This window comes from Ursus americanus, chromosome 36, assembly GCF_024610735.1.
Source record: "Ursus americanus isolate L20-20 chromosome 36, mUrsAme1.1.p, whole genome shotgun sequence".
In the NCBI taxonomy this organism is placed as follows: domain Eukaryota; kingdom Metazoa; phylum Chordata; class Mammalia; order Carnivora; family Ursidae; genus Ursus; species Ursus americanus.
In genome coordinates, this window is record NC_142162.1 from 24,570,509 (window position 1) to 24,590,940 (window position 20,432).

The window sequence follows — 20,432 nt, forward strand, 5'->3', positions numbered from 1 at the left end:
TCCTGGAAAAGGAGAGTATCCGTTAGAAGAGAAACAGGGCATGGATGGGGGGGGGGGCAATTTGCAAACTAGAGGATTTGGCAAGAGCAAAGACTTGGGAGTCAGAAGTCAAAAAATAACTGGGGATCAGGAAGTGGGATCACTGGGACCAGCGGGCCTGGTCCAGGTTGGTGTGGGATTTGAGAAGGCCCTAAATGCTAAAATGAGGGCTTGGAAGTTTACTGCAGGCCCCAAGAGCTGGTCACAGTCCTGAGTCAGAGAGGTGCCAGAGGAAAGGCAGCAGCCCCAGAGGAAGTGGATGGAGTGCAGCAGGGGCAGGGATGGGGAGGGCAAGGCTGAGAGGGGTGCTGACCAGGCTCAGTGACCCAGCAGAAGAGGAAACATAGTGACATGGATGTGCTGGGACCATCAGAGAATCAAGGAAGAAGCCGGAAGTGGGGAGCCTCAGAGATGGCCTTTAGACTTCCGCCCCCTACTCATGGCACCTCTAAGGCCCCCTGAAGCAGTTTGACAACCTCTAATCCAGAATTCCAAGTCTTTCATTTTGCAAATGAGGAAACTGAGGCACACTGAAGGAAAATTATTTGCCTGAGGTCATGGTTGATGGCAGAGTCTGAACTTGAACCCAGGTCTCTCCCCCTGGGCAGGGGGTAGTGTGTTGGGCTGGGTTGAGGTAAAATAGGCTGTGGAGCTGGGGTGTGAGACCTTCCCCCCAGGACCTGGCTGCAGTGGTGCAGCTCCAGCCCCTCTACCTCAGGGGCGAGGGGACAAAGGAAGACGAGATGGCTGGAGCTCTGGGGGATGGGCCCTAGTGGGACGGGAGCTGGACAGTCTTGGCTAAAACTAAATTTGGGGATTATCTCAGGTTTCACTTGGCTAGGATTTCTGTCCCTCGGCCCTGCTCTTTCTCATACCCAGGCAGCTGTTACTTCCTGCAGAGGCAGCTGGTCTGGGACAGGGTTCGCACTCACCTGGCCCTGCAGTTACCTAGCAGGTGTCCCAGGTGTGCCTTAGAAATACCTCTCCAAAAGAATAACCTTTACCCACATGCGTACAGAACTCTAGAGTTCGCAAAGTGCTCTTACAGCTACTTGGTAATAATACCTCATTTGAAATACTACCTTTTTTCTCTGGGGCTCTTTCCTTATGGGTAAAATAAAGTGTGTTTTTTCCTCCAAAGTGCCCTCTAAAATTCCTTCCAGCTCCAATTCCAGGGAATGTTCTCTGGATCCCTGCTCACCCAACAAACCCTCTCTTTACAGGATTTCTGGGACCAAGCTTCTATTTAAATTATTGACAACCGGCACCTTGACCTTCAGTCGGTCCTTATGTGGACTTTGAGTGCCAAGACCAAAGCCTAGGTCCAAACAGCTTAACCCAGGAGTTTAGCCAGTGGTTGAGGTTTAGGCTGTATGGAGTCCCTTCATGCTCGGGCTCCGAACCAGGTGGCCCCCCACCCCAAGACCCTGCAGACAGTTGGGAGGATCAGAGCAGGAAGGTTTAGAGGGCCCAGCATTACCCCAGAGCCCCAGCAATGAACGAGGTGCTCTAGAAAGGAGGGGCAGAGGGGAGGGGCAACACCCGCCTGGTGAGGTCATGGGAAAGCAGCTCTGGCGCTGACACCTGGGGAAACCCGTTCCTAGGCTGCTTCCCACGCTAGCTCTCCTGGGAACCGGCTAAGCCCCAAGTGGGGAGCCCCAGACCTGCCCCCCCCAGTCCAGTTCCCATCACACTGTCTCATCTAGTCCAGCCCCCACCTGTCAGTCTGGCCTCAGTCCTTCAGTGCCCAACCTACCTATCCCTGTTGCTGGGCCTTGAAGAGGGCTCTGAGAGGGCAATGGGCACACAGCTCCAGGAAATGACACAGAGACAGCAGCTTCAGAAACTTAAGGCTTTATTTGTTGACTCTGTACTACTCTACCTTCTAGGCTGTGGCCTTGGAGAAAGGTGACCCCAGCCCCTTCTTCCTCCAGGCTCTAGGTCGCAGCTCCTCCCCCTCCTCTTGCTGGGCCTTGCCTCTCACTTCCTGCCCTGCTCCTGGCCCAGCCAGTTTGGGCAGTGCCTAGGGAGCCCTGAGTCCCAGTTCTTCCCAGGGACCAGCCCCGCCCTCCTGGGCCCTGGGGGCAGAGGGCAGCCCAGGTGTCACCCTTGCTCCTCAGCTGCCCAACTTTTCTGCTCTCCTTGCTCTTCCTCCTTCCAAACGTAGCCCTCTGACTTGCTTCCTCACCAGCCTGCCTCCTGTCCCAAGGCTCCAAGGCCTCACTTTCTGCTCCCTTTCAGTCTCTCCTTGACCTCTGTCTTACCCAGTCCATCCCGAACTTCTCTCTAAATCAGGGCTGGACACCCTGCTGCCCTCCAAAATGCCTGGCTCTTCCTCCCCACCCTGTGCCAAGGTGGGGGACCACCACAAGGGATAATAATTCAGCCAGGCTAACCTGAGGGCTCATGATAAGAAACTGGGAATTGGATCCCAAACTGCTTGGAGGTGGCTGACACTGTGAGGACCACCCCACGAAAATCAAAGTGCTGGGATTTCTCTGTGAGCCTTGACCACAGAAATCCAAATCAGAGCCCCTTGCATATTAGAGTGGGCAGTTAGAGGCCTGTGTCCTCACAGTGTTTGGATGGAACTGAGTCCTATGGGGCGGCCTGGCCCTGCCAGTATCCCCCTCAAAGGCCCCAGTTTCCAGAAGTCTGTGGTCTTAATGCCTACTACTCCCTAGCTGCCATGGCTGTTCAAACAAAGCAAAAGAACTTCTTCCAGCGACAGCGGGAAAGGGTACGCACACCTTTGGCATTCAGTTTCTTCTCCAGCCGGGCTTTGTGTTCAATGGCACTGAGAATAGCCGAGTCAAACACCTCTTTCAAGTTCTTTTGCGTCAAGGCGGAGCACTCGAGGTAGCAGGAGGCTCGGATTTTCTCAGCTAGACCCTGAGCCTGAGGTTGGGGGACAGGGCCCTCCCGGCCCCCCTGGTCCAGCTGAATCAGTACATTGACATCGTCCCTCAGGTCGGCCTGGGTACCCACCAGCAGCACGGGTGCCTGGGGGTTGTGAGTGCGGATCTCGGGCAGCCATTTCTCCGTGATGTTCTGGAAAGAGCTAGGCTGCACCACGCTGAAGCAGGCCAGGAAGACATCGGTATCCGGGTAGCAGAGGGAGCGAAGGCGGTCAAAATCTTCCTAGGATGGGAAGGCCTGATCATTAGCAGGGTGATTCCCTGCCACAAGTAATGGGAATCTGATTGTCACCTGGGGTTGCAGACCTGAGACTCAGAAGGGCCCAAGACCTTCTCCACTCCTTATCCATCTAGGGTCCTCCCAGCCTCCAGCCCACCTTCTCCCAGACCATTAAAGGTCGCCCTCAGCTTCTCACCTGTCCCGCTGTGTCCCAAAGCTCAATGCGCACCGGCGCTCCATCCACCAGGACTTGCACTGCAGGGTCAGGGCGGGGGACAGCGAGTTAGGAAGAGCGTCCTGGGCCCCACCGGACCTCACCAGCGCCACCTCGGGGCCTGCTCCCGCCTCCCTCCCGGGGGGCTCCCTTGCCCTCCAGCCCCCGCGCCGGCCCCAGCCCACGGGTGCACAACCCCACCCCCAGCCACGCGGCCGCCCGGGCCGTTGAACGTACCGGAGAAGGTGTCCAGCGCTGTGGGCCGGTAGCGCGCGGGGTACCCATTGCAGGTGTAGCTGACGATGAGGCTGCTCTTGCCCACGGCGCCGTCGCCCACCAGCACGCACTTGATGCCCAGCTCCGGGGGCGCGCTGCCCCGCCGCGGGGGAGGGGTCGGGGCCCGGAGCGGGGACGATTCGGCCTCGCTCAGCTCCCGCGGGGGCATGGCCCGCTCCGGGGGCAGCCCGGGACCAGGCTCCGCTGTGCTCTGGGAAGCAGGTTCCGCAGGCCGCCTCCGACTGACTCCTCCAAGGCCCGGCACCCCGGCCCGCCGCTAACCCAGAGTATATGTGGGGGCCCCGCCCACCTCATCTGCATGTCCCGAGCGGCCTCGGACCCCGCCCACCCGCCGGTCCTCCTGCCCCGCCTCCATCCGCAGTGCACCCCATGAGGCCAGGCAATCACAAAGCCGAGAGGAAGAGGCAGAACGAAAACTGGCGCTCAGAGGATCACGGAGGTACAAGGACAAAGAATCGCCAAAATGAGGCAGATCTAGGTATCTTGGCAGAGAAAGCTATCCGGGATTGCTTGTTAGGGGGAAGAAGGAAGTTGCAGCACACATAATGCAGCTTGTTCATATTAAACCTTTGTTCAAAATAAAGCAAAAAACTAGATATATGTTTGCAGGAGTATGAAAGTCTGGATAATAATTTTCTTAATTAAAGAATGATTTTTAAAAATATATAGATCGGGGTGGGGGGCACCAGGCTGGCTCAGTCCTTAAAGCATTCAACTCTTGATCTCAGGGTTGTAAATTCAAGCCCCATGCTGGGTTACTTAGAGATTACTTCAAAATAAAATCTTAAAAAAAATACAAATTACAAAGAGACAGAAGATAAACTCAAGCATGATCACATCAAGCAGGAATTTACTGTACTTCCAGAGAAGAACTTCCTCTAGATTAGGCCTGGAGGCAGGCCTTAAACACCTTCACTATACCTGGCCAAAGGAATTTGGGGTGCTGGAGAATCTAGCTGGAGAGGATCACCAAGGACAATTCTCCATTTGAGTATCTTCTAAATCCCCAAAGTCCCTAATATTATCGTCATCATTATCATCAAAAGCACATAGCAATTACCTATTTGCTGATGCTGTTCTGGGCCGCCCATTGTCCTTGCCCCAGAAGGAGCTGACAGACTGAGACAAGATATGCCAGGTGGTTCTAGGAAGGTCACCCAAGAGAGCTAATTTCATCTCTTTTTTGCAGAGACACCAAGTGACACCAGGCCCAGGATCCTTTCTCTGAATTCCAAGCCAGTCTTTCATCTCAGCCTGTACAAAGATCATTGAAAGTACCTCATTCTTGAGTTGTTGCAGGGAGAGTGTTGGGAGGGGAGGAGGCAGTAAATATTAAAGAAAAGAGATAATCCTAATTCTTAAACAATTGGTAGTATAAAAATGAATAAATCCAAATCTCTAAATCTCTTAGAAAAAGTCTCAGGATCCCTGATTTTTATTTTTCCTTCCCTCCTTTTTCCTGCCTTCCTTCCTTGTCAAAAATTAAGGGCAGGGGCGCCTGGGTGGCTTAGTTGTTGTTAAGCATCTGCCTTTGGCTCAGGTCATGATCCCAAGGTCCTGGGATCAAACCCCACGTCAGGCTCCCTGCTCAGCAGGAAGCCTACTTCTCCCTCTCACACTCACCTTGCTTGTGTTCCCTCTCTCGATGTCTCTCTCTGTGTCAAATAAATAAAATCTTTTTTAAAAAATTGAAGAAAACACCTAGAAAGTTGCTGATTTAACCGTTAAAATTTTGTCTGTGGGAAATGGTAAGATCATCTCCAATATCCACTTCTATATCACAATGTCTACATCCTACTTTCCCTACGTCCAAATATCTGGGGATACTAATAATCCCTGATTATAGCCCCAAAGACTTCTCAGATCCACATAAGTTTATTCATCTAGCAAATGGAAGAGGCCCTAAAGTGTTGTCTTGCCATTGTATCCCCAAGGAGGTCCAAAAGCTGTTCTTTTTGCTTTCCTGGAAGTGAGGCAAGAATGGGGATTTGAAAAGACCTGTATATCAGGAGACCGGTCCTAGTATTCCTAGTTCTTCGGCTCATTAGCTTTGTGACTCCCGAGAAATTACTTGATCCATCTTAGCGTTATAAAATGACAGGTGAAGCCTGTTTATTTCTGAAAGCCCTTCTTGGTGCTAGCAATCTGTGATTCAGGGAACCAGGTGTCTGGGACAAAATTACTACACACACACACACACACACACCCCTAGAGGCTTTTCTTCACAGAACGCTTATCCTTTTACCCAAAATTTTTTTTTAAAGATTTTATTTATTTATTTGACAGAGAGAGAGAGACAGCCAGCGAGAGAGGAAACACAAGCAGGGGGAGTGGGAGAGGAAGAAGCAGGCTCATAGCGGAGGAGCCTGATGTGGGGCTCGATCCCATAACGCCGGGATCACGCCCTGAGCCGAAGGCAGACGCTTAACCGCTGTGCCACCCAGGCGCCCCTACCCAAATTTTAATAATAGTTCTATTGTAGCTGTAAATTTGAGGGTAATCTTGTTTAATCCTTTCTGCAGGTACGAAGGGTATATATAAATAATACACAAATGGGGGGAGGTGTCTGCTGGCATGGGGAAAAGCCCTGACTTGGCCTGTGACAGGCCCCATGGGTGGGGACACTTTTTTCTGACCTAGGTCCCTCTGTCTAAGCTGGTTTAGGGACAGTCTTGTTAGCAAGAAGGGGAGGGTGGAGACAACCCTGGGAGCTGGTGAGTCACCTGTTTCTCAGCTAAGGACTTGGAATTGTAGCTGCTTCTGCTGGGAAAGTCCCCTCCTAATGGTGGGTTGAGTCTTACTCCTGCCCACCTGACAGATCATCTGTCCTAACTTCCAGGCAGACACACATTTGCTAAGATTAAAACTTGGCCCTAACATTCTCCTTAGAGAAATGTTTGATTCAAGGACCAGAGCAGGAAATATACAAGATGAGCCTGGAGCATTCTGTGGTACAGAAAGTAAGGAAGTCCTAAACGAAACAATGGGAAGACGGAGGTACATCAAATGGACACAGAGCCAACTAACTGAAAGAGCTTCCAAAGGCCAAATCTGGAACAATTTGAGCAACAAAATTAAGAAGTTGGATTACAACCCAAAGGATAACATAAATATCCACAAGTCTATCCTGATATCAATAAATGACTGAATACACAAATAAGCAGGCAATCATAGGCAAATCTCCTGTGGAGAATTCCAAATAATGTGTGTAGAACCTCGAGGAGGGGCATAACCCCCAACTCCTTAAGTGTGGGCTGTGTATAGTGACTTCCTTCCAAGGAGAACAGTATGAAAAAGGTGGGGGGAGAAAGAGTAACTTCACAGAGGAGAATCCTGACAAACACTCCCTCAAGCAGGTGATCACGGTGAAGGTCAAGGCCGATAGGACAAGTTGATAGTCTGTACCGCTGGTATGATGTAGTGAGAATAGCATTTTTCCTCTGTGGTCTTCCCTACTAGAACGCCAGTCTAATCATGAGAAAAACGTCAGAAAAGTTCCATTGGAGAGACAGTCTATGAATTGCCTGCCCAGTACTCATCAAAACTGTCAAGGCAGGGGCGCCTGGGTGGCACAGCGGTTAAGCGTCTGCCTTCGGCTCAGGGCGTGATCCCGGCGTTCTGGGATCGAGCCCCACATCAGGCTCCTCCGCTAGGAGCCTGCTTCTTCCTCTCCCACTCCCCCTGCTTGTGTTCCCTCTCTCGCTGGCTGTCTCTATCTCTGTCAAATAAATAAAATCTTAAAAAAAAAAAAAAAACTGTCAAGGTCATCAGGAACAAGGAAAGTCTGAAAAACTGCCAAGAGTCAAGAAGAGCTTGAGGAGAATGGCAACTGAACGTAAGTACCGTGGTGTGCTGGATAGGATTTTGGGGCTGAAAGAGGACATTAGGGGAAAACTGAGGAATTCTGAATAAAATATGAATTTAATTAATAATAATGTAGCAGTGATGGTTCATTAATTGTGACAAATACAACCATGTAATGTAAGATGTTCATCACAGGGGAACCTGTTGGAGGTATATGGAAATTATCGTCTCGATTTTTCTGCAAATGTAAACTTCTAAAATCGTTTATTTAAAAAGAAAGAAAGAAAGAAGAGAAAACACCCAAAAGACTAAAACATGGCCCTGACATTGAAGCATGGAAGTAATAACCTTTTGTTCCCAAAATGTTCAACACAGGTGTATGGGACTTAGACTTATCGAAGTGCTTTAGTTTCCCTGTCTTATAGGAAGCCAAGTGAGATGGCTGGGGAAGAGGGTGAGTGTACCGGATCCCAGAGCATCTAGGGGACTCGCCCAACATTAAAGAAGCTAGTAAGTGAGGGACACTTAACAGGTTCACCCTCAGGTGTGGTCAAGTTCTTAGGCATTTCTGTTGTTCCCTTGTCTTATTTAAAATTACTGCATATGTTGATGTTGGTACTGGGTATTTACCCCAAAGATACAGACGTAGTAAAGAGAAGGGCCATATGCACCCCAATGTTCATAGCAGCAATGTCCACAATAGCTAAATCGTGGAAGGAGCCGAGATGCCCTTCAACAGATGACTGGATTAAGAAGTTGTGGTCCATATATACAATGGAATATTACTCAGCTGTCAGAAAGAACGAGTTCTCAACATTTGCTGCAACATGGACGGCACTGGAGGAGATAATGCTAAGTGAAATAAGTCAAGCAGAGAAAGACAACTATCATATGATTTCTCTCATCTATGGAACATAAGAACTAGGATGATCGGTACGGGAAGAAAGGGATAAAGAAAGGGGGGGTAATCAGAAGGGGGAATGAAACATGAGAGACTATGGACTATGAGAAACAAACTGAGGACTTCAGAGGGGAGGGGGGTGGGGGAATGGGATAGACCGGTGATGGGTAGTAAGGAGGGCACGTATTGCATGGTGCACTGGGTGTTATACACAACTAATGAATCATCGAGCCTTACATCGGAAACCGGGGATGTACTGTATGGTGACTAACATAATATAATAAAAAATCATTAAAAAAAAAAATTACTGCATATGTTGGGATACCTACTGCAAAACCTCAATGAGAGGAAACCAAACCAATCTGTCCCTACCCCACCATCGTGACTTTCCTACTGCTGAAAAGCATGTTAACAAAAAAAACACTGGTTGTGGGGTAGCACGTACTCACAAGGTCAGCATGCAGGCTCTTTGGAAGAGAAATGCACCCCGAGCAGTCTTTCTCCAGTTCCCGGGCATACTCCGCGCCAAGGCCTCCAAGTCAGGCCTGCCACTCAGAAGGAGCCCCAAGAAAGAATTGTACATTTAACACTTCATTTCTCGGGTGCCTTGGTGGCTCAGTCGTTAAGCGTCTGCCTTCAGCTCAGGGCGTGATCCCAGGGTTCTGGGATTGAGCCCCACATCAGGCTCCTCCGCTATGAGCCTGCTTCTTCCTCTCCCACTCCCCCTGCTTGTGTTCCCTCTCTCGCTGGCTGGCTCTCTCTCTGTCAGATAAATAAATAAATAAGCTTAAAAAAAAAAAACCCACACACTTTGTTTCTTTGTCAGTCATACCTCAGTAAAGCTGGGGAAAACACCACTTATTTACCAACATACTACTGCTACTACTACTGGTACAATAGACTGCCCAGTTAATTGGTTTTTAACTGGTTTCTCTGCTTGGTGTGCTTGCATCCTGGGAGGGAGTTGGTGGCAAACTCAGCGGCCTGGGCTGAGCTGGCTTCATGGTGTCCGCCCCCCGACCACCCCGGGACAGGATCCGGCTAGCCAACCCTCCAGCCCAACCCCATCCGTGTTGTCCATGTTCTCTGTGTCCCGAGGCTCAGGCTTCTGCCCTGCCCTGCATCCTACCCCTAACTCTGCCTTAGCCTCGGCTTCTCCCTGTCTTTCTCTCCACCTCCTCTACTTCTCACTAATCCCAACTGCTGTTGCCCCCCATCAAGACCTTGCACTCAAGCCCTGGCCAGTATTTTTTAAAGGCCTGCAGGAGTTGAAACTTAAAAAGTTCATCTAAAAGGACTCTCCACTTGGGGCGTCTGGCTGGCTACTCTTGATCTCAGGGCCTTGAGTTCAAGCCCCAAGTTAGGTGTAGAGATTACCAAAAAATAAATAAATAAACTTAAAAAAATAGGGGCGCCTGGGTGGCTCAGTTGGTTGAGCATCTGCCTTTGGCTCAGGTCTTGATCTCAGGGTCCTGGGATCGAGCCCTGCACTGCACTGGGTTCCCTGCTCAGTGTGGAGTCTGCTTCTCTCTCTCCTTCTGCCCCACCCTCTGGTCCATGCTCCCTCTCTCTCTTTCTCAAATAAATAAATAAAATCTTTTTTTTAATATTTAAAAAAATTTTTAAAAAGGACTCCCCTCTTAACTTTTTTTATTTCTGACAATGGCAGCATGAGTCTCTCAAGCTAATGAACTGGAAGGAATTGGAACTAAATAGTCTCCAAACATTTGGACTCCTTCCTCTCCTTCTTCAGTCCTCAGTCCTTTCTTTTTCTTTTCTTTTCTTTAAGATTTTATTCATTCATTTGAGAGAGAGCAAGCACAAGCAGAGGGCTGGGGAAAGGCAGAGGGAGAGGGACAAGTAGACTCCCTGCTGAGCGCGGAGCTCAACATGGGGCTCCATCCCAGGGCCCTGAAGTCATGACCTGAGCCGAAGGCAGCCGATTAACCGACTGAGCCACCCAGTCATACCCTTAGTCCTTTCTTTAAAGTACTGGACACCCCCCTTCCTTTTGGCATCCTTTGCCACAATAATCACCTCCTACCTGCCTCCCATCTTTGTCTTGTACATTTCCTAAGTCAGAAAATTTATTCGGTCACACTCTCACTCAAAGCCTATAATGAATCCCTGTTATCCACTGGATAGTGTCTGAGTCTCTACCCCACATCCCACATCCTCCAGTTAGAGTATACCTCCAGCCCCGCAAATGATCCTTAAGAGAATTTTCAATGACATGGGGAAATGCTAAAAGATAATATTAAATGATACAGAATTATATAAACAGTTTGAGCCCAAATATTAAAATGTGTACAGGTAGAATAAAAGAGAGTCTTATATGAAGGATGTATATTAAAACATGGAATCATGGGGCGCCTGGGTGGCTCAGTCGTTAAGCGTCTGCCTTCCGCTCAGGGCGTGATCCCGGTGTTCTGGGATCAAGCCCCACATCGGGCTCCTCCGCTGGGAGCCTGCTTCTTCCTCTCCCACTCCCCCTGCTTGTGTTCCTCTCTCACTGGCTGTCTCTGTGTCAAATAAATAAAATAAAATCTTTATAAATAAATAAATAAATAAATAAATAAATAAATAAATAAATAAAAATAAAACATGGAATCAGGGGCGCCTGGGTAGCCCAGTTGGTTAAAGCATCTGCCTTCAGCTCAGGTCATGATCCCAGGGTCCTAGGATCAAGTCCTACATCGGGCTCCTTGCTCAGCAGGGAGCCTGCTTCTCCTTCTCCCTCTGTGCCTCCCCCTGCTCACACGCATGTGTGTGCTCTCTCTCTCTCTCAAGTAAATAAACAAATAAAAGTCTGATTATTTCCATGTCACTTCCCCTCATTGTGCTTGGCCTTGGGGCTCTGAAAGAACTGGTTTGGGGATATGCTGATGTGCGAATACTACAGAAAGCACTTCATGGGGCGCCTGGGTGGCTCAGTCGGTGCTTTCGACTCAGGTCATGATCCCAGGGTCCTGGCATTGAGTCCCGCATCAGACTCCTTGCTCAGTGGGAAACCTGCTTCTCCCTCTGCCTGCCACTCCCCCTGCTTGTCCTCTATCTCTGACAAATAAATAAAGAAAATCTTTAAAAATAAATCTTTAAAAAAAATACTGGTGGGCAGCCCACGATCCTTCCCTGAGGCCACAGCACTTGTCTAAATGGCTGGGCCCCAGGTCCAGCCAAATCCTTAGTTGCTTCTCCTCCCAAAACTGGCTCCACTGCCCAAAGCGTCTTCTAGAACAGAAGCTGGGGCCTGATACCACTGAGGTCCATTCACGTCGCCGTGGTTAACCTTAGAGCATGTATTATCCTTTGATGATAATGATGATAATGATGAACATCAGCAACTTTGCAGAAAGAGAGCCCAGTAAACATTCAGTGAATAATCCTATAGCTCCAAATTCTCTTCTTGGCATTGTTTATGTAAACTAGCATTTTACACACTTGTAAATAGGGATATCTAAATTCTTTAGCAACTGGTATAGCCTCAGAAAGATGCTAGTCCCTGTGCTGTAGCAGCTTTTCAGAAGACTAGGTTGTGCCCGACATTAACCCCTTAGTGGCTAGATCCTGGGCAGGAGTGACCGGGTGGGGCACACTCAGGGAGCTGGGTATTTTAACGCCTGGTGTGGTCATCCCGGTGTGTACCTGTGGAACTTCATCAGTCTGTTTGGGATTTGGAATGAGTGTAAACCAAGCAAAAAGGGCCTGGAAACAGGGCGCCTGGGTGGCTCAGTCGGTTACATGTCTGCCTTCGGCTTAGGTCATGATCTCTGGGTCCTGGGATAGAGTCCTGCATTGGGCTCCTTGCTCAATGGGGAGTCTGCTTTGTCCTCTCCCTCTGCCCCTCCCTGCCCCCCAGTAGTGCTCTTTCGCTCTCTCTCGCTAATATATAAAATCTAAAAAAAGGGGAGGGGACTTGGAAACTACCTGAAGAAACAGCAGGAATGGAGCCCAAGGGAGAAAGAATGGGGTCCATTTTGGAACTAAAACTAGATTAGCGTGGCTGAGGAAGAGACAGCTGAGCAATGAGCTGGCAAGGGAGACAGGAGCCTGATCAGGTCGCACCAGAGCTGCTCTTATTTCACGGGGGAACAGCTAGGCCTAGAGCGACCAGGACTAAGAGTTGTCTTGGGATGCCAAACTTTCAGTGCTAAAATTAGGAGGGTTGGGGGAGGCACCTGGGTGGCTCAGTCTGTTAAGCGTCTGACTCTCCATTTCAGCTCAGGTCTTGATCTCAGGGTTGTGAGACGGAGCCCTGTGTCGGGCTCTACCCTGAGCATGGAGCTTGCTTGAGATTCTCTCCCTCCCTCTCCCTCTGCCCTTCCCCTGCTCACATGCACTCTCTCTCTCTAAAAAAAATAATAATAATAAAATAAAATAAAATAAAATAAAATAAAATAAGGAGGGCTGGTCACTCCAACTAGATCTCTTTTTTTACTCCTGTTAACAGTTCCGGCGTGCTCTTCAGAACCACCACAACAACTGAACTAGAAACAGAGCAGGATTTTCCAGACCAACATGAAATTAGCACTCACTGTTTTGTGAAAGTACTAATATGAAAGGTACTGGGTTTTGTTCACATTTAAAGTCATATAGAGCTAGTATTTCCAAATCAAATTCCTTTCCCCTCTTTTATCTCAAATTACAATTTCATCGACAAGAGACAAATTTGCTTGATGGTCAAGAGCAAGGACTCTGGGCCACAGCACCTGAATTAGTATCCAGGTTGTGTTACTAGCTGTTGTCCTCCCAGTTTCCTTGTCTGTGAAATGGGGTTACAAGAGTACCTATCCCAGAGAACGTTGTGGGAATTAAATGAATTATGGAGAATGCTTTGCATAGTGCCCACAGAGAGTGCTCAGCAAGGGTGCTCTATTATTATAATTATCTTCTCTCTGGATCAGGGCAATTTTTTCAGATGAAGTCATGGCCCTGACTGAGAATGAACAATACAGATTTGTCAGGTAAGGTAAGGTTCAGAATTTTGTCTTCTGGGACCCAGACAGGGAACCCGAAAAGAAATTAGCTTTTATTGAAGTCATCATCCCACTATCCTGGTGTTGTTATTACCTTTATTTTACAGATGAGGAAACTGAGTCTCCATAGAGGTGAAGTGACTTGCCCAAGGCCTCTGGTTAAGAGAGAGCCAGGACCGTGGAGCCCAGGTCTGCGCTCCAACGCCACTCTCTTCGCAGTGCTCCCCTTGAGGATTATGGGTTACAAAGCAGGTTGTCTATTGTTTTGTTACCTTTTGCCTTATTAAGTACTGATTACATTCATTCTAACATTTGGTCAGAGGTCTTTTTAAAATTTTGAGTTGCGATCAAACTTCATCTAGGTATTACATAGAAGATGCACACATTTTGGGGCACCTGCGTGGCTCTGTCGGTTGAGCGTCTGCCTCCGACTTAGGTCATGATCCCAGGATCCTGGGATCGAGTCCTGCATCAGGCTCCCTGCTCGGCGGGGAGCCTGCTTCTCCCTCTCCTTCTGCCTCTCCCCCCAGTTTGTGCTCTCTCTCGTTCACTCTCTCTTTCAAACAAATAAATAAAATCTTAAAAAAAAAAAGACGCACCCATTTAAAGCGTATAGTTCCGTGAGTTTTGACCAATGTGTCCACCTCTAGAGTCATCACCACCGGCACAATCAAGATATGAAATATTTCCATCTCCCCTAAAAAGTTCCTTCTTATCCCTTTCTAGTCAATCCTCCACCCCCTAGACCAGGTCCTGGGCAAACACTGATCAGCTTCTCTGTTGCTAAAGCTTAATTTTTGCCTGTTTTAGAATTTCAAATAAATAGAAGCATACTCTTTGTACTCTTTGATGTCTGGCTTTCTGTGCTAAACCTGTTTTTGAGATTCGTTGCATGTCAGGGCAATTTGTTCTTTTTTATTGCTGAATAGTATTCCATCGTACAGATGTACCACTATTTGTTTATTCTTTTGTCAGTGGACATTGAGTTGTATCCAGTTTGGGGCTATTATGAATAAAGCTGCTATAAATACTGGTGTGTAAATCTTTGTCTGGACAGATGTTTTCTTTCTCTTGGGTAAATACCCAGGCCTGGAACTGCTGGCTCATAGAGTAAGTGTCCGTGAGGCACCATTTTATATCCCCTCCAGCAATGGGTTCACAACCTCACAACACTAAGTATTGGTGGCCTGGGGTTTTTTTGTCTTTTTTTTTTTTTAAGATTTAATTTATTTAGGGGTGCCTGAGTGGCTCAGTCAGTTAAGCATCTGCCTCTGGCTCAGGTTCTGATCCCGGGGTCCTGGGATCAAGCTCCGAGTCGGGCTCCCTGCTCAGCGGGGAGCCTGGTTCTCCTTCTCCCTCTACTGCTCCCCCTCCTTGTGTAAAAATCTTTTTTAAAGATTTAAAGATTTTATTTATCTGTTTGAGAGAGAGAAACAGAAAGCACACGAAGGGGGAGGGGCAGAGGGAGAGGGAGAAGCAGGCTCCCCACTGAGCAAGGAGCGCGATGCGGGACTCGATTCCACGACCCTAGGATCATGACCCCTGCCAAAGGCAGCCACTGACTAAGCCACCCAGGTGCCCTTTGAAGGATGCTTTCATTTCCCACATAGACAAGTGAAAAAAGTGTCTCTCTTCCCTCACCTTCAGTGTCTTCTCTGGGACCACTGGAGCTATAATCCTAGAAGGTGGCAGAAAGAAAGAAGGTAGATTGGATCCACACATGCCTTGGGTGGGGTTTTGATATTCACTCGGTGAAATGAGGGATGACAGTAACGTAACAAGGAGGGGAGAAAGCTTTCTGAAAATTGGGGCCATTCAAATAGGTTTGAAACATTTGGAAGGGAACCCAATAGGAAAAGAAGAGATTTATAATCTCTTGCAAAGGGTTGAGAAGAGGTGTTCTGCATTAGCGAGGGCCTTTTTTCCTTCGATATATTTTAACAATGTGCCAGGCCCTGTCCTAGGAGAGGGTGTGCCTGCACACCTGTCCCTGCCCTCAGGGAGCTCATACAGAGTCACCCCAGGGAAAGGGAGGGAAGGGCAGGAGGGGGAGGGGGTGAGAAGTGAAAGAGGGATAGGAGGAAGGACAGAGAGAGGGAGGGTAGGGAGGAGGAAGGGAAGGGGAAGAGGGAGTGAAGTGGCGGGGACTGAGAAAGAGACAGAGAGAGAGAGGGCGACAACCAGATAATTGTAATGCAGGGTGATCATAACATGGGCGACAGTACAGGAGGCTGGAGGAGCACCTAGGAGGGCCCCGGTCCTGGCAAAGGAGGAATATCAGCAAAGTCTTTCCAGAGGGATCAGACCCTCAAGACCAAATACTCAAATGTCTCAAGGTGTGGTGCATTCTGGGAACATCCCTAGATCAGCACATCTGGAGCACTGAGAGATGAGTACGGACAGGTCAGATGGAGTTTAACTGGGGATGAGGAAAAGGACTGATGGGTTTCCTTGATGAGTCTTATGGCCCTGTCTTAAAACTTATACATCTATTATGATGATTAAAATAAAAATTAAAATTAAAAACAAATTCCTAAATCTCCCATGCAAAAGAATTCCAAATGACTTATACTTCACCCTCACATGCAGGCTCTGTGTAGAGATTTCCTTCCAAAGAAGAGAGTATTGAAAGGTGGGGAGGAGGGGCGCCTGAGTGGCTCAGTCGGTTAAGTGGCTGCCTTGGGCTCAGGTCACGATCTCGGAGTCACATGATTGTGATCCAGCCCCGCTTGGGGGCATGGGGCTCCCTGCTCAGCAGGGAATCTGCTTCTCCCTCTCCCTTTGCTGCCCTCTCCACTCCACTCATGCTCTCTCTCACGGGCTCATTCTCTCAAATAAATAAATAAATAAATAAATATGTTTTTTAAAAAAGGTGGGGAGGAAGAGTAACCTTACAGTGGAGAATCTGACAAGCGCTACCAAGGTCAACATCAACAGTGATGAGTCATGTTGATGGTATACAGCCTTGATATGATGTGATGATAATGGTACTTCACCTCCCCCAAACCCATAACCCCAATCTAATTATGAAAAAGAGATATCGGACAAATTCCAATAGAGAGCATCCTACAAAATACCTGCTCAATACTCCCCAAAATTGTCAAGGTCATCAAAAACAAGGAAAGTCTGAAAACCTGCCACGGTCAAGAGGAGCCTAAGGAGACATAACAACTAAATATAAAGTGATATCCTGGATGGAATCCTGGAATAGAAAGAGGACAGTAGGTAAAAACTGAGGAGATCTGAATATACACTTTAGTTAATAATAATGTATCAATATTGGGGCGCCTGGGTGGCTCAGACGTTAGGCATCTGCCTTCAGCTCAGGTCATGATCCCAGGGTCCTGGGATTGAGCTCCGCATCGGGCTCCTTGCTCGGTGGGAAGCCTGCTTCTTCCTCTCCCACTCCCCCTGCTTATGTTCCCTCTCTCACTGTTTCTCTCTGTCAAATAAATAACATCTTTAAAAAATAATAATAATTCATCAATATTGATCAACTAATTTTAACAAATGTGCCATGCTAATGTAAGATGTTCGTAGTAAGGGAAACTGGATGTGAGGTACATGGAAACCCTCCACTATCTTCTTTTTCCACAAATCTAAAACTTCTAAAAAAGAATATGTTTAAAAAAAAAACAAAAAACCTAATTTGGGGTGTCTGCCTGGCTCAGGAGAGCGTGTGACACTTGATCTCAGGGTTATGAGTTCAAGCCCCATGTTGGGTGTAGAGATTACTAAATAGATAAATAAACTTAAAAAAACCCAAATTACTTAAGTCAATTAAATCACTCCTTTTGGTCTGGGTCTTCATTCACTCTACAATTACTACTAATAGTTAACTTGTATTTTTTTTAAAGATTTTATTTATTTATTTGAGAGAGAGACAGAGATAGCGAGAGAGCAGGAGAGCAGGGAGGAGAGGGAGAAGCAGGCTCCCTGCTGAGCAGGGATCCCAGGACCCCAGAATCATGACCTGAGCCAAAGGCAGAAGCTTAACTGACTGAGCCACCCTGGCGCCCTTAGTTAACTTGTAGCAAGTATTTTCTAGGTATAGGCATAGTGCTGAGTGATTTGCATAATATCCTATCATATTCACAATGCTATCAAGCATATTTTTCTCATTTTACAAATGTAGAAACGGAAGTGTGAGAAAAGTCATTCATGCAGTTGTTCGGTAAATATTTATTAGTAGTTATGACAGCCCCGTGATGTGGGGTCTCTCAGAGTAAACGCCCTGCAGGGGCCTCAGGCGCCATTGTCCAGATTGTGCTCAATCATGTGACCTCTGCCTCACCCCCATTCAGCTCTTCCTCATCTTGGACAATGGTGACACTGCACCATCTGCCACGTCTCCCCAGGAGTCGTCCTGAACACTTCCTTCATCCCCACGTCTAACCTGTCACTAAGTGCAGTGGGCTCTTCCTCAGAAATGTCTCCCCAGAGTCTTCCCGGTCTACTCTCTCTCCAGGTTGGACCCTCACCTCTTTGCTGCTTCTGCCTCAGGTCTCATACTCTCTGATGTGGACTCCACCCAAGTCACCACCCATTTTTCTAGAACCCACATCAGATGATCTCATCCCCCAACCAAAACCTTCTGATGGCCCATTCGATTGATTTCATCATCTGGCCACAACTGGTCCCATTTCCTACACTGCCCTACTCCCCCATGCTCCAGCTCCCCAGCCCCCCGAAATGACACTATTGCCAGGCCTATTCTCTTGGTTTTCTTGACGCCTGCCTAAAGCCTTCTCTTTTTTGCCCTTGGAAATCATGCATGCACTTCAAGACTTAGCTCAAATTCACCTGCTTTCATACACGATTCCTCTTTCTCCCTGGCCCAGTGGTCAGCCCTTACCTATCTTGTGGCAACTACCACAGACTGTAAGAGGTAGGAATTGGTGGATCTGTATCCCCACCTGTGAGTTTCCTAAGACACTTCAGTATTCCTGTGCTCAGGTTTGTTTGAGGTATTCTCCACAATCGGTTTCTGTTATATCAAAGAAAAATGCCCATGCTTCTTAATTAAGAGTCAGTAAATGCCCGGGATAATAAAAGCCATACCAGTTCTGATGGGGAAGTTGTAGTCTAGGGAGGCTTCATGGAGGAGATGAACTGGAGAGTGACTGTCAGATTCAAGCCCCATTTTGAGTTTCCTGAGCATATGCTCTGTGTTGTACATTATGCTATAGCAATGAGCTTTCACCTAGATCACCTCATTTACTTTTCAACACAGACCTACTATGTATCATTACATCTACAGTATTTCTGTAGATGAGACCGCAGTTAAGAGCATCAGGAAGGCAGTACCTGCTTCATAGCATTAGGGTAAGGGTAAAGTGAAATAACAATGACTATTATGAACTTAGTGTGGTGCTTGGCACGTTGTTGATGCTCAGTAAATGTATCTTTTATTATTATCCGACCGTAGGCTGGGCCTATTTGTATTTCCCTAATGTGGGGCGAGTGATCTGGGGCGGAGCCTCCTGCACGGGGCAGGGCAGCTCCCCAGTTGGGATCACTCTTCCCAGGGCGGAAACCTCTTGTCTGCGGCTCACCTCTGGCATCTTACCTTTTCAGACCGAGCCTGCCGGGCAGCGCCCCTGGTTAGGACAGCGGCGTTGCTCCTGCAAGTTCTGGGCGGGAGAAGTGGGACCCGAGAGCCGAAGAAAGTTACTTTGGACGGCCTAAGTTGTTGCCCCGTCCCAGGCCAGGGGCACTCCAGGTCCAGAAAACTCTCCGTGGAGGCTGGTTAGCGTTCAATCCTCTGCGCCTGGTAGGGAAGTTCAGCAAGAATAGCGGGACCACACAATATACGGTGCAAACCTGGACGCTTTTGAGAGAAAAGGGGGCGCTTTTAGTCATTACGCACAAGCTACCTGTTAAAGCCAGGATGGTGGTGACCGTGGCCAATAGGCTTCCACTTTAACAAGGTCGAGTCCGTGGGCCGCAGAAGGGAACAGACTCCGTCTGGGTGGCCTAGGCGGCTGGAAGAGGGAAACGAAACGGAGTCTCACTCCACGTTCGGTCGCTTTGGACTCCCCACCAGCCTTCCAGGTCACTTGTCCCTCGTTCCTGCCAGGCTTTGCAGGTATTTGCCCCTCTGTGCTCCCACAGCGCTGTGGCCATGTCCCTGGGTAAGCCTCACGAAGGCTGAGACTTTGGTCCGTTTTGTTCTCTGTCGTGCCGCCCCAGAGCCTGGAACAGTGCCTGGCAGACAGCGTGCACTCAGCTGTGGAAGGAGTGAGCTTCTGAACAAATCCATCCAACCCTTTCCTAGCATTAAGCATCTGTTTACTGGTCCACTGTCCCTGCTGGTCTACAACCTTCAAGGACGATATTGTACTTATCCCTGTGACTCCAGCACCCAGCCCAAGTCTAGGCGCAAAGTAAGTGCTCAACGCTATTCTGAGCGAGTGAATGGGGCAGTCCGGCACCCCTTAGCTGTGCTTGGTCTTTTCTGCCTCCCCTTCTGTCTCTCCCCACACCGAGGAGCCAGTACGGAGCGGGCTAGAGGCAGGTTAGGTAGTTCTTGGTTTCCGTTGGCGAGGTCACCAGCTCTGTCACCTCCTGAAAGCTGGTGGGCCCCTAAATGTGGGAGAAGAGAGGCCAGAACTGCCTTTGTCTTGTGAAGGTAGGATCCAAGCAGCAATTACATTGAGGAACGGCAGGTTCTCCTGAAGACCTAGGGCTGCGGCCTGTTTGGAGAGGTCGGAGAGGGAGCTGGACACCGAGGCTGAGCGGTCCGTCTGAGGGAGCGAAGCCTGGGCGTGAAAGGAACTAGCGATTGGCTTCGCGGCTGAGGCTGGTCTCCGCCGCACGCTTAGGGAAGGGCCTAAAAAAGCCGGGATTGCCCCCTGGCGTCAAAGCTCGGAACTGCACCAGGGTCCTGGAAGGAAGGGCCTGTATCCAGAGGGGCCAGCCCCGCTTCCAGGCCGAATGCAGCTCTGACGCGTCCAAGACTCCGCCTCAAGCCGAGAACTTGTGCAGCACTTCCGGCTCCCGCCCTCAAGAGCTGACTGCGCCCAGGCCCTGGCCCGCCCCCCGCCTTGGCCCCGCCTCCCCC

The 20,432-nt window shown here is 48.8% G+C and overlaps 1 protein-coding gene across 1 annotated transcript; it reads right to left on the reverse strand.

Annotated features, from left to right (window-relative positions):
* Positions 1 to 1,779: 1,779 nt before the first annotated feature.
* On the reverse strand, positions 1,780 to 20,368 carry RHOV (ras homolog family member V). Its single transcript, XM_045772466.2, has 4 exons — positions 18,939 to 20,368; positions 3,629 to 5,343; positions 3,374 to 3,432; positions 1,780 to 3,180 (listed from the first exon to the last, which is right to left on the reverse strand). The coding sequence occupies exons 2-4, from the start codon at positions 3,834 to 3,836 to the stop codon at positions 2,737 to 2,739; spliced, it is 711 nt and encodes a 236-aa protein (XP_045628422.1). The 5' UTR covers positions 3,837 to 5,343; positions 18,939 to 20,368; the 3' UTR covers positions 1,780 to 2,736.
* Positions 20,369 to 20,432: the final 64 nt, after the last annotated feature.

Coding starts and splice junctions, on each gene's coding strand:
- RHOV (XM_045772466.2), bottom strand. CDS start 3,836: ATGCCCCCGCGGGAGCTGAGCGAGGCCGAATCGTCCCCGCTCCGGGCC. Junction 3,433..3,628: donor AGCGCTGGACACCTTCTCCG/GTACGTTCAACG, acceptor CTGACCCTGCAG/TGCAAGTCCTGGTGGATGGA. Junction 3,181..3,373: donor TTTGGGACACAGCGGGACAG/GTGAGAAGCTGA, acceptor TTCCCATCCTAG/GAAGATTTTGACCGCCTTCG.